The sequence below is a fragment of the Podarcis melisellensis genome (assembly GCF_964234715.1).
Source record: "Podarcis melisellensis genome assembly, chromosome: 18".
Taxonomy (NCBI): Eukaryota; Metazoa; Chordata; class Lepidosauria; order Squamata; family Lacertidae; genus Podarcis; species Podarcis melisellensis.
The window spans coordinates 8,026,532-8,041,691 of record NC_138536.1 but is presented as its reverse complement, the minus strand read 5'-3'; the positions used below and the strand labels follow the sequence as shown (position 1 = coordinate 8,041,691).

Here is a 15,160-nt window from a genome sequence, read left to right as displayed (position 1 = left end):
GCGGAAGGCGGAATTCCTGTTTAGACCTTCCTGCTTCGTTGCCTAATTCATAAATTTTCTTAGCCAAATCTTCCGTTTTTACTCACGGGTGCTTGTTTAGAGTCGAATTGTCACAGGAAAGAGGACAGCGCTCTCCGGCATCAGCTGTGCAGATTCGCTCCGCAGAAGTAGCGATTGACTCTCAGCACTGCGCCAAACACCCCGTCCCGCTCCGGAGCCCTTTGCAGGGTTCCTTTGCCGATCGGGGGGGCGGCGCAAAAGGTGCCCGCCGAGTCCCACGGTCACAGGCTTCACCCGCCTGCGGTTTTCGAGAGGATCCCTGCTTCGCTGTAGCGGTAGGACCCGATTTCTGTGGGGCTTCCTCCCTCTAAGTTAGAGGGAATCCGCCATTGCCAATGGCGCCGCCTCCGGAAGTCCTCTATGTTTGTTTTTATTACTTCTTTTTATCAGATGTTTTAAAAAACATGTTTTTATTATCAAAGCCCCAATGTCGTATTTCAGTAATCCGCTGCTTATATTTCAAATCCTGCCTTTGACTTCATGTATGGATGATAGTTTGACAAATAAGATTTCAATGGTCTCCATTCTTCCTGAAAAGATTCATCCTCATGTCCTCTTAGTTTAGCAGGTAATTTCACCATTTCAGCATATTCCCCCAGTTTCATAAACCAATCCTCCCTCTTTCCACTTCTGTGCAAAAAAAAAGTTCTAGCTGCTGTGGTTGCATACATAAATAACCCAGTCAGCTTTCTTGGGACCTTTAATTATTAAATTTATATAGGAGCCTTCATTGGATTGCTACAGGTTGAATTGCTATAAGACTGAGAGCTTAGTTTGCTTTCCACCAATTTGAAGTGTTGAAAGTTTAAGTAGGATGCAATCTTGGCTTATTAACCTCTTCTAAATGCTTCATCAGTGGCTGTTCTGCCAATTATTTTCACTTCCCATCTGATCTTGGTTTTGCTCTATAAATGGGGACCTGAATGGGAGGGACCTGAGTTGGAGGAGGAGGAGGCCTCTCGCTATTCCTTCCGGACTGAGCATAAGATGCCTCCTCTTAAAAGGTTTGGCAGGCAGGGAATACAACTATCTGGCATCGTCTCATTGCTTCCCTCCAATGCTAAACTTGTTGCTGGCTCACTCGTAATCTGGTGATCCACTCAACATCAGTGCACAGTGTGTCATATCCTGGACAATGCAATAAAATCCATTGGACTCCAGTCAAGGCTTGGCTAAGGTCAGTTGCTACTCTTTGGAACAGGGAGCAGAGCTTACACAATACAGAAATTAAACCAACAAATGACAGAAGAGAACTTAAATGAATATCTCAATTTATTAATATACAAAGTTTAGGAGAACAAAATGATGTGAAGTGAACTTCTGAATGATGCAGCATACCTGTAGAAAATGGATCACAGGTATATGAATATCTAGCAATGACATAACTAGAAAGTATTGTTGAATATGAGAATTGATATGGTTAATAGCAAAGCAAACAGACTAAAAAACCTATCTCCTATCTCCCTCTAGACTATCTTGTTGTGAGATAAATATAAGTTCCCAAAACACAATATTATTAAAAGATAGTAGTTTACAAACTAAGGGCAGTAGACCAGGACGCAAAGCAAGGTAGCAAAATATTTCCTCCCATCTTCCTGTTCAGGTGAACAGGACTACATAAAAGTTGGGCTAAGAATGAACATAATCTCTTTCAGAGGTGGAGAAGGAGCAACATGGATGAGTAGCTGTGTTTCCTTTATGCACTTCTGGGCATCGGGAACATGGAATGTTTTAAGAATCAGATGTTCTCTTAATTTCTGGTTGTCAGTTGCTCCTTTGTGTTCAGATCAGGCCTCAGCACAATAAGGTAGCACTTGGGGAGGAAGATGCAGCCCAGAAGCCCAGCACTGGAGGCCAACATGGAGAAGATCTGCACGGCCACCATGTACTTGCCCTTGGTGCTCAGGTAGGTGGGCACAAAAGACACCCAAACACTGCAGAAGACCAGCATGCTGAAGGTGATCAGCTTGGCTTCGTTGAAGGAGCCAGGCAGCTTCCTGGCTAGGAAAGCCACCGTGAAGCAGGTGGCAGCCAAGAAGCCCAGGTACCCGAGGGCAACGTAAAACATGGCCACGGACCCTTCGTTGCATTGTAGGATGATCTCTTCCACCTGGGAGTGCATGTCGGGCTCTGGGAATGGGGGAGAAGAGCCCAGCCAGATGGTGCAGATGAGAACTTGCCCCCCAGAACAGGAGATGACAATGGAGTTGGCCAGACTCTTGCCCAGCCATCTCCTCACTCTGTTCCCGGGCTTTGTGGCCAGGAAGGCCAGCACCACCGTGATGGTCTTTGCCAAGACAGAAGAAACAGCAACTGAGAAGATGATGCTGAAGGCCGTTTGTCGGAGAAGGCAGGTCTCTTTCCTTGGGCGCCCAATGAAGAGGAAGGAGGACAAAAAGGAAAGCAGGAGGGAGACGAGGAGGATGTAGGAGAGTTCCCGGTTGTTGGCTTTTACTATGGGAGTTTCCTTGTATTTAATGAAGATTCCCAACACAATGCCTGCTGTTAAGGACAAGAAGAGGGCAACGGAAGCTAACACCATTCCCAAATATTCTTCATAAGCCAGGAAGATGATAATCTTGGGGACACAATGATCTCTGTCCTTGTTTGGATACTGATCTTCTGAGCATTTGGTGCAATGTTCTGCATCTGAGGAAGAGGAAAAAGAGTGGCTGCAGCATCAGTTACATCCCTAATCATCTGTGCTCTGCTATGTTTTGAAAAATTGTGGTGGACCTCAGGAAATAAGCATATTAAAATAGGTAAAGCAAAATTGTGATGTAGGATAAACTGAGTAGCTATGAGCACTGCACTTCTGTTAACTGCATTGTTTGGTCCTGCCTAGTCCTGAAGAAACAGCTCTTTAACTTGACATTTGAAATGCAGTTTTCTGTTGCTTCCATGCAATGTTCATAGTAGTGAGATCAAAACAGTCCATTGATTATATTGTAATAATTTTCATACGAAGTATTGTTTATTTTTTATTGTGCTTTTGCTATTAAAAATTTGCTGGTTTGCATCACCTGTCCATTACTCTTTATAAATGTCAACATGATTTCCTTTTTGGTGTGACTTGGTATAAAAAATAAAGAAAGAATGCTTTATGGGCATTCCTCTCACAGCTGCCCACTTTCAACCCTAGAGATTTCTTCCTTATGATCATTCCTTTCAACTCCCTTCCTGGATGTAATAAAGTTGATTAATCCTATGGATGTCAAGAAAGAATCCACATTCCCCAATGTCTGCAGAAATCTCACAAAAAGTGGGTGAGACTGGATTTCTGCCCTGTGTTTACTCTCTCCTTGGAGTCACCCACCTTCCTGGGCGGAGAAGGTCCCTTCCGCACACCCAGCACAAGCATAGCAGCAAATGGGCTTTCCTTCTAGAACCATCTTGGCATATCCAGGTTGACATCTTTCTGTACACCTGGAACGAGGTACGGCCTAACCAGGAAGACAAGAAGGTGCAACAAAGAGGAACAATTGGGAGTATTTGTGCGTATGCAATTCACACATAGGATGAGTTTAAACTGATCTCTGGACTGCAGCCTTTGACCCCCTTATCAGGGTTCTTTCAAACCCCCACTGACCATTCGGGTGACCAGAATATCTTGTTCTTCATAATTCGTTCAGGACAACTGAAGTTTGCACCACAGTACTCTGTTTCCTCTTCTCCGTTTACCTGCTTCCCTGCTTAATAAATCTTCAAAGAAAGTGGCAATAGAGTCTGAAATGTGATTTCCCCAAATTTCAGGATTCTGATAATCTCTTAACCGCTAATTAAGACACATTTAATATGACTTTTCCAAATATTGGTTTCCCTCACTCTGTTCTTGAGGCAAGCAAGGTTTCCTCTTGTCGCTGATCTATTTCCCTAGTTATTTCTAGTTCATGTGGCATTTCTTAACATTAACCTTATATTACAATAGGGTTTGTTTGTTTTTAACTTCTCATTCTTCACCAACAGCTGTGCACTTCTCAATTCCTGCACGTACAATAGTTTAACGTTTGCAACATCTACAAGTGAGCTTAAACCACAAATTAAAAAATCCACAATAAATTAGTAATTATCATTTCTAAAATAAATTACTTTCCATCCTTCTGCATGTATGAAAACCCAATAGTTCACTTTTACTAGGTATTTTCCCTTTTCCCTAGCTGTTTTCCTTTTTCTTCTTATCTACGTAGTCCTTTCTGTCGAAGATTCTGTCCAGAATTTTTAAATTCTCTGTCTGGCTTGGAAATAGATGGTGTCTTCTCTGAGGACCTCTGGGCTCTATCTTTTCTCTGAGCTTCCCAAATCCCCTCCTATCTGAGCTGCTGTGGAAAGAAGGAGTGGTGGTTGCAGCTGTTATTGGACGGTCAAGACATCATTGATCAACCTGATATAGTCATTTTGCAGCAGTTGTTCAAGGAAAAGCATATTCAGGATCTCCTAGCCTCCCCTCTCTGTGATTCCCCTTACCTTGTTGAATTTCTTGGGCCACTCAATGGCTTCTGGGGTAATGGTGAACTTTATGCTAGCAGATGTCTCTCTCCTTATATTCCCAATTTTCACAAAGACATGAGACTTATTGGGAGACATCACCCAGTTCATAATATCGAAGTCCGCTGGCAGCTCCCAGTTCTCATCCAAGCACAGCCTGCCTCTGGAAGTATTCAGACACCGGATTTCTCTTAAGAAAGGGTGAAGCTGGAATGACAGGGGAAACACCAGCACTGAGAAACTGGGAAGCCAAGATGGATATCTCAGTCCTACTCACTTCAACCTCTTCTGATTTGGGGCCTGCGTGTATCTCATGTAGACTGGATTTCCTATTCAGCCATTTTTATTACTACAGACCCTGCAAGTGCCCCAATTTTCCAGGGATGTCCCTGGATTAGAGACAGTTTTTCATTTGATCCCGGAATGTCCCAGTTGTCCTTTTCTTCATTGGAGAAAAGTTGGCAGATGTGGAGTTATCCAACCCACAAGCTATCCAATCCTGTATCTGGAATATTAATATGTTTTATATTTTAGTATGAATTTCTTTATTTTGGGAGCTGCCCAGAGTGCTGAAGGCAAGCCAAAAAGATGTGTGGGATATAAACAGTGATATATTTCTAGCAAAAAGGGTGCCGGAAATCACCTGGAACACCTCCCTCTGAGAATGGCAATGGTACCCGCCTGAGAGGTGCCAGAACTGAGTTTGAGTGAGTCCCGACCCCCCAGAAAAAAGCCCTAGGTATCAACAGTAAAATTTTCATTATGGAATGGTATGTCCCTATTTTCATCAGAGAAATGTTGGGCGGTATGCTACTATTACTAATACTAATACCAACTATGATATTTTACAGGTCTATCCCCAGTCAAGATCAGCATCTGTGTGGAGTGCAGTTTGCAAAAAGGGGAAGGAAATACCTGCCACGGCTGTAGCCTTTGGGGTCCCCATTGCTCTCCTTCCTCCACCCTCAGCCTCCTCTGGGATCTAGATGAAAGCGAAGCATGCAAGGCCTGAGCCACAGCTTGAACATTGATGTGAGTGCCATAGCTGTCTAGAGACAGGGTTCTCTCACGCTCCTCTTGGGGCAACGGCTCCAGTTTCTCTTCCTCTCTGCATCTTACCCTGCCTTTCACGGACAACAGATGCTTTGAATATGAACACGGAAATGCTTGATTCAAGTAATCCAGAAGATTGGTCTGCAATTTGTCACCTTTGCTGCTCTTTATTCCGGTCTGAATTGCAAAGGACAGAGAACCATGGAGGTGCTGGAATAAATTTGGAGGGATGTAAAAGCCAATTCTGATTTCTAGCAAAGCTGTTGTGATCCAGACTTTCGCCCCTATTTCCTTCTCACAGGAATCGTGTATTACCATGAGTATTATGATACTCATTGCATTGGTTATATAGGAAACAAATACCCCAACTTGTCTCCATAGTAAAAAAGGTTCCCCAGGCCTGATAGATTGATCTAGATCATTTTCTGGTATAATTTTTGAGAAAGCAATGCAGATCCCTTTGCTGAGCATCAGAGGTTTCACTGCGCTCACAAATCTTTCTCCACTGTCATTGTCTGGAGTGAAGAGGCCAATCCACGTCCATCCAAAATGCAGGAGCAATTCAACAATCCCCTGGTACTGACTTTCCTCTTTGGGAGTCATCCGGTAGACAAAAGGGAACAGGGTTTTATCTTCGAGAACCTGGGCAGTGAAGCCATAACTGATCTAGCAAGGAAAGCAAAAGATCAGCAATTTAGTTTGCTTTCATCATAATGGGTATTTAATCATCTGAAATGCCTGATATCTAAATCTCTGCTGGCTGAGGCTGATGGGAGTTTTAGTCTGAAACATCTGGAGGTGTCAAGTTGGTGAAGGCTCAGTTTTGAAAAAGGGATGTTGAATCCATAGCTCAGGATTTTCCCATTTTTAAAAATATCCCTGCTTAGTGGTATTTTACGCAGTTGAAATTCTCTTTCCCTCCATGCTCTCCCACTACTTACCTGTGGGATTTTGTAGATGCCTGACAAGGCTGAAATCACTCTTGAGATGACAGTGTTGCTTCTTTCAAGAACAGCCAGCAGGTGATTCTGATCTCCACAGTGATAATTGGGAATATTGCATCCACTGCCTGCAAGCAGCTCTAGCATGGCGTCCGAAGTCATCCTTGCATCGCAATAGTTCTCATAGAGGCTGTAGCCCAGGGTGATGTTGGGTAAGAGCCTGAGATCCTGGTTGATCTCTTGGATGGTGAACAGGAAAGACAACATGTACCAGTAGGACCTAGTTCCGTCCCTGCAATAAATGAATTATTTAAAAAGAGTGAAACTGATATTCATATGAATGGGAGGGAGAAAGCATTAAATGATCCACAAAGATTAGTATTTATTTATCCTTTTACATTAATATCAAACCTTTTCCTGTCTAGCATAGAACAAAAATTTGGAGATCTCTGCTCCCTGACCGGAGCTTTGATGCAAACAGCACACAGAGCTGTTCAACAGTGGAACAGACTCTCTCCGAAGGTGACCATGTGTCATGGATTCTTTTCTACTATGGTTTTATGAGTAAGAAATGAAGGCGCCCCTCAAAATGTGTGCTATACTGGGAAGTTGCTGCAAAGGCTGCTTTTCCTGCATTGGTCTTTGGCTTCTTCCAAGGGGCTAGACTATAGGTAGGTAAGAGACCTTTTTATTGAAGGAGGGGAAGCACCAAATACCTCAGTCCTCTTTTAGTTACAAATGAGGCCTGCCAGCAAGACCAATGGTCAGGGCAGGGTACTCCTGCAACATCAGGCCTTGGCTCCCCAGCCCTGAGAAAGGGGCTCTTTCCTTGATAAATAGGAACTGCTAGAAGGACCATGAAACTGTGAAGTACATACTCTTCAGTGCTGGCGAAGGGTGTCTGAGAAAAGACGTATGGAGTTTCCTTATAAATGCGTTTTGGAGAGATGATCCCACTGATGAGAAAGTGTCCAGGCCGGTAGTAATTGCGAGCTTCCGTTTCATCCCTGACCAGATTCAAGGGGCATTTCGCCTTGTGGTTCTTGCAGACTCCAAAGGGCATCGTGAGCAGCAGAAGCTGCAACAGGAGGAGCAGGGATCCCATTCTGGCTCTGCCTCCTCCTCCTCCTCTTACCTGCCAAGGAGGCAAAGCAGAAGAACCCAAAGACTCTTGAAAGACCAAACTGCCTGGGCTTTCCCAATCTGGGTAGTTTTCAACTATACCTTCAGAGCTAGGAAGCACAAGGCAGGCACACCCCTCTTTCGCCAGCTCTGCATCTTCACTCAGTCTGTCTCTAGCACAGGAAATATTCTCTGCACTAACTTTTTCTTTCCCAGACACAGCGCAATTAATATTGTCATGCTACTTTCTGAGGCTGATGTAACCTCCAGAAATATCTCCTGAGCATTTAGAAGATGAGATGACTATAATTTTGATTATTCCAAGTGGAATAAATTACATCACATTAACTTTCCGAAGTCTTGAATGGCTCAAGTGGCAGGCGCAGAGCTGGAGAAAAACATAATGGAGAAAAGTCAAAAGGTGTTTTGGGGAATTGGAAGTTTGGCCTGAACTTTGCTCACAAGGACCAAAGAAGGAGCTGGATCTGACCATGGACTCTCCTTCCTTGGAGGTTTTTAAAGCAGAGTTTGGATGGCTATCTGTTAGGGATGCTTTAGAGAGCCAGTGTGGTGTAGTGGTTAAGAGCGGTGGACTCGTAATCTGGTGAATCGGGTTCACTTCCCCGCTCCTCCACATGCAGCTGCTGGGTGACCTTGGGCAGTAACCCTTCTCTGAAGTCTCTCAGCCCCACTCACCTCACAGAGTGTTTGTGGTGGGGAAGGAAGGAAAAGGAGATCGTGAGCCGCTTTGAGACGCCTTAGGGTAGTGATAAAGCGGGATATGAAATCCAAACTCTTCTTCCTCTTCTAGTTGGCCACATTAGGTGGATTTGATTCCTGCCAATCTCTTCTGGTTCTGCCCCTGAAGGGAAGTAGCATGTTGGTGGTTTTGAAGCCACTTCAAGTGAATTTCCACCCCCTCTTTGAAAAGCTTTTCTAACAGAGGTGGCTCTCTGGGGTTGGATGAGGGGAGAAAGTTTGCTCTGAGCCTTAGGCTCTCCCTTCCCCTTTGACATGTTCTGCCGAAGGAGAGCTTCTTGCTCCTCAACTTTGAGCAGAAGCTTCTCTACTCATAAACAAATTTGGTGCGCAGAAGCCAGGTTAGCATTCTAGCAGCTTTGTTATTCTTTATGAATTTATTTATTACTATTTATTTACTTTCTTACTTAATTATTTAATCTTTCATAAATCCCATGCACTATTTTGGCCAATCACCCCTAGAGAGCTTTACGTCAGGATAAGTCAGGATGATCATAACAAAGTTTACAGTCTTACTTTAGAACATTCCAAAAGTTAAAATAATAAAAAAGAATCAAATTACCTCGACTTCCTAAGAATCTGGGTGGATGCTTTCTTTATTAGATTAAAAATAAATAAATTATTAAGTCTCCACAGATATTCCAATCACTTGTCTTCGTATACAGTTTAAAAAAACAAACAAAAACCCCCACTCGATTTCTTCTTGACTCCCCACCCTCCCTTCTCTATTTTTTAAAATGATATTTATTAATTTTTAACAAGAAAAAGAGTTACAAAACAGTAAACAAAAAAACAACAACCACAAGATACAAAATACAAAAACCAGAATTTAACATAAAAAGTAGAAAAAAGAAAAAAGAAAACAAAAATCCCTCTTTCTAATATCTTACCACTCATTAACTTATTTTCATGACTTCCTCATACCTTCCGTTTTTGTATTTCATTTAAAAATTTGTTCAGCAAATTCATACTCTCTTAATTTACCCTTAATTATTAATCCTCACATATTATATTTTCAAATTTTCGTCTGATATCAGTCCATTCTTGCATATTCTTGTTTTACCAAACCTTTCTGCTAAAGCCAATTAATTCCTTTCCAGCACGTTCTTATATTTCATTATTATTACACTAATTCCAAACATAAAAAGATATATAAAAAGAAATTCTCATTCTGGTTTTATCCAACGTCCCTTCTTCCTGGTTTCAGGTTATGTGAACTGGGGGCACTGTCATACAGTGGTTCCGCTCCTTCCTCCTGGGCCGTGTCCAGAAAGTGGTGGTGGGGGGTGAGTGTTCAGACCCCTGGGCTCTCACTTGTGGGGTGACTCAGGGTTCTGTCCTCTCCCCCATGCTTTTTAATATCTATATGAAGCCGCTGGGAGAGATCATCAGGCGGTTTGGGCTTGGTGTTCATCAGTATGCAGATGACACCCAGCTCTACCTCTCTTTTAAATCAGAACCAGTGAAGGCGGTGAAGGTCCTGTGTGAGTGTCTGGAGGCGGTTGGAGGTTGGATGGCTGCTGTCAGGGGTTCAGGAGCAGAGACACAGGAGAGGGAGCAAATGGAGAGCGAGGAGGAGGAATCTGAGGGGGGAGTAGGCAGTGACAATGGTCAGAGAGATTCCACAAGTCTCACCAGCGAATCGGAAGACTCACAGAAGGGAGCGCCCATGGCCAGGGCGAGGGGGGTGCCAAAGGGGAAGCCCCAGAAGGAAGGGGCCAGCGGGGACTCCTTGAGCAGCAGCTGGAAATCAGGACCAGCTTCCCCACCAGAGCACAGTAGGGGGGAGGAGTCCCAGGAATCGGGAACAGTGTTCTCGCCACCAGCGAGAGGAGATGAGTCAGGGTTGACCACGGCCACATCGGAGAGCGGGGGAACGGTCAGGAGGAAGGTTACCGGCTGGGCGCGCGCGCCAAGTTCAAATGTACAGGCGAGCGGCACAGCAGGTAGCCCGGATGGGGAGCCAGGTCCTAAAGCCCGCCGGAAGGAAGGGCAAGACTCAGGAGGGTCAGCGTCAGAAGAGTCCAGAAGGGAGGAAACCCCAGGGGGCAGAAGGACCCAGAGGAGGAAAGAACAGCGGAGGAGGTGGAGCCGGGCCAGGATCTTAAACTGGTGTGGAAGGGGTAGTGATTCAGAGGGGACTTCGCCGATCTGAAGTCAAGACGTAGGGCTGCACGCTCTGGGGTTTGAAATGGAAACTAAACTTCAATAAAGACTTTTGTACATTAAATCAACTGGGCGTTGGTCCTCTGTGAGCTGGGACCTGGAGGCAGTCCTGACAGTAAGTCCCCTCTTGATCTTTTTGAAACCTCGCGACGTGAGGGAACGCAGCGAGGGGCGAAGATTGGTGCTTCGCAAGCTCACAAAAACGGGGCAAAATGACTACCGAAGAACACATAGCAAGCCTGCGGGAAGCAGTGACGCAACTTAACGCGGAGATTTTGGCATCCAGGAAAAAGGAGGCGGAAGCAGCGGCTGCCTGCCAGGATCTGCGAGCCAGGTTAGAAGCGTTGACTACACAGGGGCTGCCGGGACCCAGACCAGAGGGGATTGGGCTGGGGAAGAGAGGAGGGAGCCTTGTGTCTCATTTCGATGGGAATCTGCAGCAGTATCCTAACTTCAGAACAGACGTAATTTATGCGCTAAAGTTGCTGGAGAAGGACTTTAGAGATCAGGAGGAGAAAGTGGGCTTCATAGTCAGTCATCTCTATGGAGAAGCTAAAGCATGGTTGCGCAATCTCTGGAGAGATAAGGATCCAGCCCTCCGGAATGCGGATGCCTTCATTAAAGCGATGGATGCGTGTTTTTTTGTCAGAGATTGATGTAGATATCGCCAGGAGAGAGATTCATGGACTGAGACAAGGCAAAGCCACTGTGAGGCAATATCACTCCCGTTTTTTTGCATTGGTCAACGCATTAGGGTGGGAGAAAGAGTCAGCTGCCGTCAGAGACCTGTTCTGGGAGGGGCTGAACGGGGCTGTGAAAGACGAAATTGCAAGGGGGGAGAGGCCCCAAACAACCAAAGATGTAGTGCAGAGGGCGCTAACGATTGGGGTGCGCCTGGAAGAACGCCCTTGGAGCAAGGAGGAAGGGCGTTGGGGACGCACGCCAGCAAGAGCACCGCCCTCCTTTCCCAGGGAAACGGTGCGCGCTCAATCCACGCCTCCGCTGGGAGGGGGAGAAGAGCCAATGGAGATAGGTGGTGCTAAGGCTCGGTCAGCAGCCGGAGCCCTAACGCCGGGAGCAGTCAAAACGAAGCCTCCTAGAGGGAACAGGAAATGTTACATCTGCGACAGTGCTCAGCACATGGCGAAAGAGTGTCCCCAGATGATCCGCAAGCACACTGCAGCCTCAGCAACAGTAACAGAATCAGTTCAGCAGAGTGCACCACAGCAGGGAAACGGAATGGTCTGGCTGGAATCGGAGGCACTGGGGCCCAGCCAGACAAGTCAATGAAGCAGTCCCCAGGGATCTTACAACCCAAAGACCCCCTCCCACCCAAACCAGTGGTGCAACTCACCGCATCTCTCCAGCTTCCCCATGGGCTCACCATGGAAGTCCCGATCACCATTGACTCTGGGAGCAATGCAGACTTTATCGGAGTGGATTTTCTCAAGCAACACAACGTGGCGCTCCTACCGGCCACGATGCCCCTGAACGTAGTCACAGTGGACGGCAGAGAGCTACTGGGGGGGCAAGTGCTGCAGCACACACCGCCAATGGTGATGCGAATTGGAAATCACCGCGAAGTCATCAGCTTCAATGTCACCCACCTGTCAGACACGCCCATAGTGTTGGGCATGAGTTGGCTGGACAGGCACAGCCCGGCATTAGCATGGTACCAGCGCCAACTGACCTTCGGCTCCTCCTACTGTGCAAAACACTGCATCCTCGCTAACCCGGAAGAGGAGGGGCAAGAGGATGGACCACAGCTGAACTTAGGCATGTTGCAAGCAGTACCCAATAAGTACAAAGAGTTTTTGGAGGTTTTCTGCGAGAAGGAAGCAGACAAGCTGCCTCCCCACAGGCCCTACGACTGCAAAATTGATCTCCTGCCGGGGGCGACGCTGCCAACGGGGAAACTGTATTCCATGTCTGAGGATGAACTGCAGGAACTCAGAGAGTTCATAGATCACAATTTGAAGCGGGGATTCATCCGAGAATCCAAGGCGGTAGGGGGCAGTCCCGTGTTTTTTGTGAAGAAGCGGGACACGCCCCAGAAGAGGCTGGTAGTTGATTACAGAATCTTGAACTCGAAAACCACGCCCTCAGCCTTCCCCATGCCCAAGATCGACGACCTGCTGGCGACGGTGAGGAAGGGTCGCATCTTTACCAAGTTGGATCTACGCGGAGCGTACAATCTCATACGCGTGAGGGAAGGCGACGAGTGGAAAACGGCCATGTTTACGCCGCTAGGCACCTATGAATATAGAGTTATGCCTTTTGGATTACAGAATGGTTCCCACTGTTTTCAAGCCTTCGTGCACCACGTCTTAGTGGGTCTCCTCTACAAGAAGTGCGTCTGCTTCCTGGACGACATCCTGATCTTCTCGGAGTCGAAGGAGGCTCACGAGGGCGATGTCAAGGAAGTCCTGCAGCGGCTGAGGGACCACAGGCTTTACGCCAAGCTGGAGAAGTGCCAGTTCGACAAGACGGAGGTGGATTTCCTGGGGTACAAGCTGTCCGACAAGGGACTCGCCATGGACAGCGCCAAGGTCCATTCGGTGCTGGACTGGAAAAGCCCGCGCAATCGGAAGGAGGTCCAGAGGTTTGTCGGCTTTGCCAACTTTTATCGCAAGTTCATCAAGGGTTTCGCTATGCAGACGGCGGCCATCACCGACACCCTCAGCTCCAAGAAGAAGAAGTTCATCTGGACGGAGCAGGCGGAGCAGTCCTTTCAGAAACTCAAGCGTCTCTTCGCGTCCGAAGAACAACTACTGCATGTGAACCCCAGCAGGCCCATAAGGGTGGAGACGGATGCCTCAGACAGGGCCGTGGGGGCCGTCCTGTTGCAGCAAGACCACCAGGGGGACTGGAGGCCGTGCGCTTTCTACTCCAGGAAGCTAAGCAAGTCGGAACAGAACTACACCATCTGGGACAGGGAGTTGCTGGCCATTCATGCAGCCTTCAAGGCGTGGCGGCACTTCCTCATCGGAGCCAAACACACGGTGCAGGTCCGCACGGACCATAAGAACTTGGAGTACTGGCGCACGGCGAGGTTCCTGAACCAGAGGCACATCCGCTGGGCGGAGTTCTTTGCGGATTTTGACTTCAGGATAGAATACATCCCGGGAGACAGCAACACCATGGCGGATGCGCTATCCAGGAAGCCGCAGTATCTAGAGGAAGAGGCACCGGCGGCGGCCAAGCACATTTTCGCACCAGAAGCGTGGGCCTGCGCCTCAGTCATGGTGGACCTGGAGGCGGTACGTCACGCGCTGCAGACGGACCCCTTCGCTCAAGCCAAGATGGAGGAGGTGCGCAGCAGCACGGTGGGGGGCGACAAGTTCCAAGTACGTGACGGACTGCTCATACGCAAAGGGGCCCTCTACGTGCCGGGAGACGACCTACGAGCGAGAGTACTGCAACAGTTGCACGACGCACCCAGCGCTGGGCACTTCGGCAAAGAGAAGACGGTGGAATTAGTAGCCAGAGACTTTTGGTGGCCCAAGATGAGAGGGGAGGTCGCGGATTATGTCAATAGGTGCGACACCTGCCAAAGGGCCAAGCCGGTACACAGGCCACCGGCGGGACTGTTGGAACCACTACAGACACCGTTCAAACCGTGGGAGAGGGTGGCTCTGGACTTTGTCACTGATCTGCCCAGCTCGAGGGGAAAGACAGCAGTACTCGTGGTAGTAGATCTGTTCACCAAGATGGCCCACTTCATTCCTTGCGCGAAGGTGGCCATGGCGGAACAGACGGCCAAACTGTTCATAGACCACGTGTTCAAGGTGCACGGCCTGCCACGGTCCATCCTGTCCGACCGGGGGCGCCAGTTCATTTCGAGTTTCTGGCAGAAGCTGATGGGCATCCTGAACGTCAAAGTCAACCTGTCGTCGGCGAGACACCCACAGACCAACGGACAAGCGGAGAGGGTCAACGGCGTCATGCAGCAGTACCTGAGATGCTACGCGAACCAGCAGCCCTCGACCTGGGTGGACTATCTACCGCTGGCCGAGTTTGCCTACAACAACACGAAGCACGTGTCCACGGGGGTGACACCGTTTTTCGCCAACAATGGGCGGCACCCCAGAACCTTCCCGGGTTTAGAGAAAGTGAGGGAGGGGGAGCCGCAGGGAGCAGACGCTGTGGCAGCGGAGTTACAGGAGGTCCACGAGCAGCTCAGGAGGCAGTTAGAGCTAGCAAAACAAGCTTACAAAGTGCAGGCAGACAGACACAGGAGAGTTGGGGAGGACATCCGGGTGGGGGACTGGGTCTGGTTGGCAGTCTGGGTCTGGTTGGTCCGGTCCTGTATACCTGAAGGAGCGTGTCCACCCCCATCGTTCAGCCCGGACACTGAGATCCAGCGCCGAGGGCCTTCTGGCGGTTCCCTCATTGCGAGAAGTGAGGCTACAGGGAACCAGACAGAGGGCCTTCTCGGTAGTGGCGCCTGCCCTGTGGAACGCCCTCCCATCAGATGTCAAAGAGATAAAGAATTACCTGACGTTCAGAAGACATCTTAAGGCAGCCCTGTTCAGGGAAGTTTTTAATATGTAATGCTGTACTGTTTTTAACAC

General features: G+C 47.8%; 1 protein-coding gene across 1 annotated transcript; it reads right to left on the bottom strand.

Moving 5' to 3' along the window:
• Nucleotides 1-1,640: 1,640 nt before the first annotated feature.
• LOC309360705 (vomeronasal type-2 receptor 26-like) lies at nucleotides 1,641-8,019 on the bottom strand. The gene is made up of 6 exons (XM_081895468.1): nucleotides 7,418-8,019; nucleotides 6,540-6,831; nucleotides 5,461-6,264; nucleotides 4,525-4,752; nucleotides 3,377-3,503; nucleotides 1,641-2,709 (listed from the first exon to the last, which is right to left on the bottom strand). Exons 1-6 carry the CDS (start codon nucleotides 7,642-7,644, stop codon nucleotides 1,811-1,813), a joined length of 2,577 nt encoding a protein of 858 aa, XP_081751594.1. The 5' UTR covers nucleotides 7,645-8,019; the 3' UTR covers nucleotides 1,641-1,810.
• Between the last annotated feature and the right edge of the window lie 7,141 nt (nucleotides 8,020-15,160).

Excerpts from the sequence above, each read along its gene's own strand:
- LOC309360705 (XM_081895468.1), bottom strand. The coding sequence starts at position 7,644 with ATGGGATCCCTGCTCCTCCTGTTGCAGCTTCTGCTGCTCACGATGCCC. Across the intron at positions 6,832-7,417 it reads CCCTTCGCCAGCACTGAAGA|GGACGGAACTAGGTCCTACT; the intron begins GTATGTACTTCA and ends CATTTATTGCAG. Across the intron at positions 4,753-5,460 it reads AAAGGCTACAGCCGTGGCAG|CTTCACCCTTTCTTAAGAGA; the intron begins GTATTTCCTTCC and ends CTGTCATTCCAG.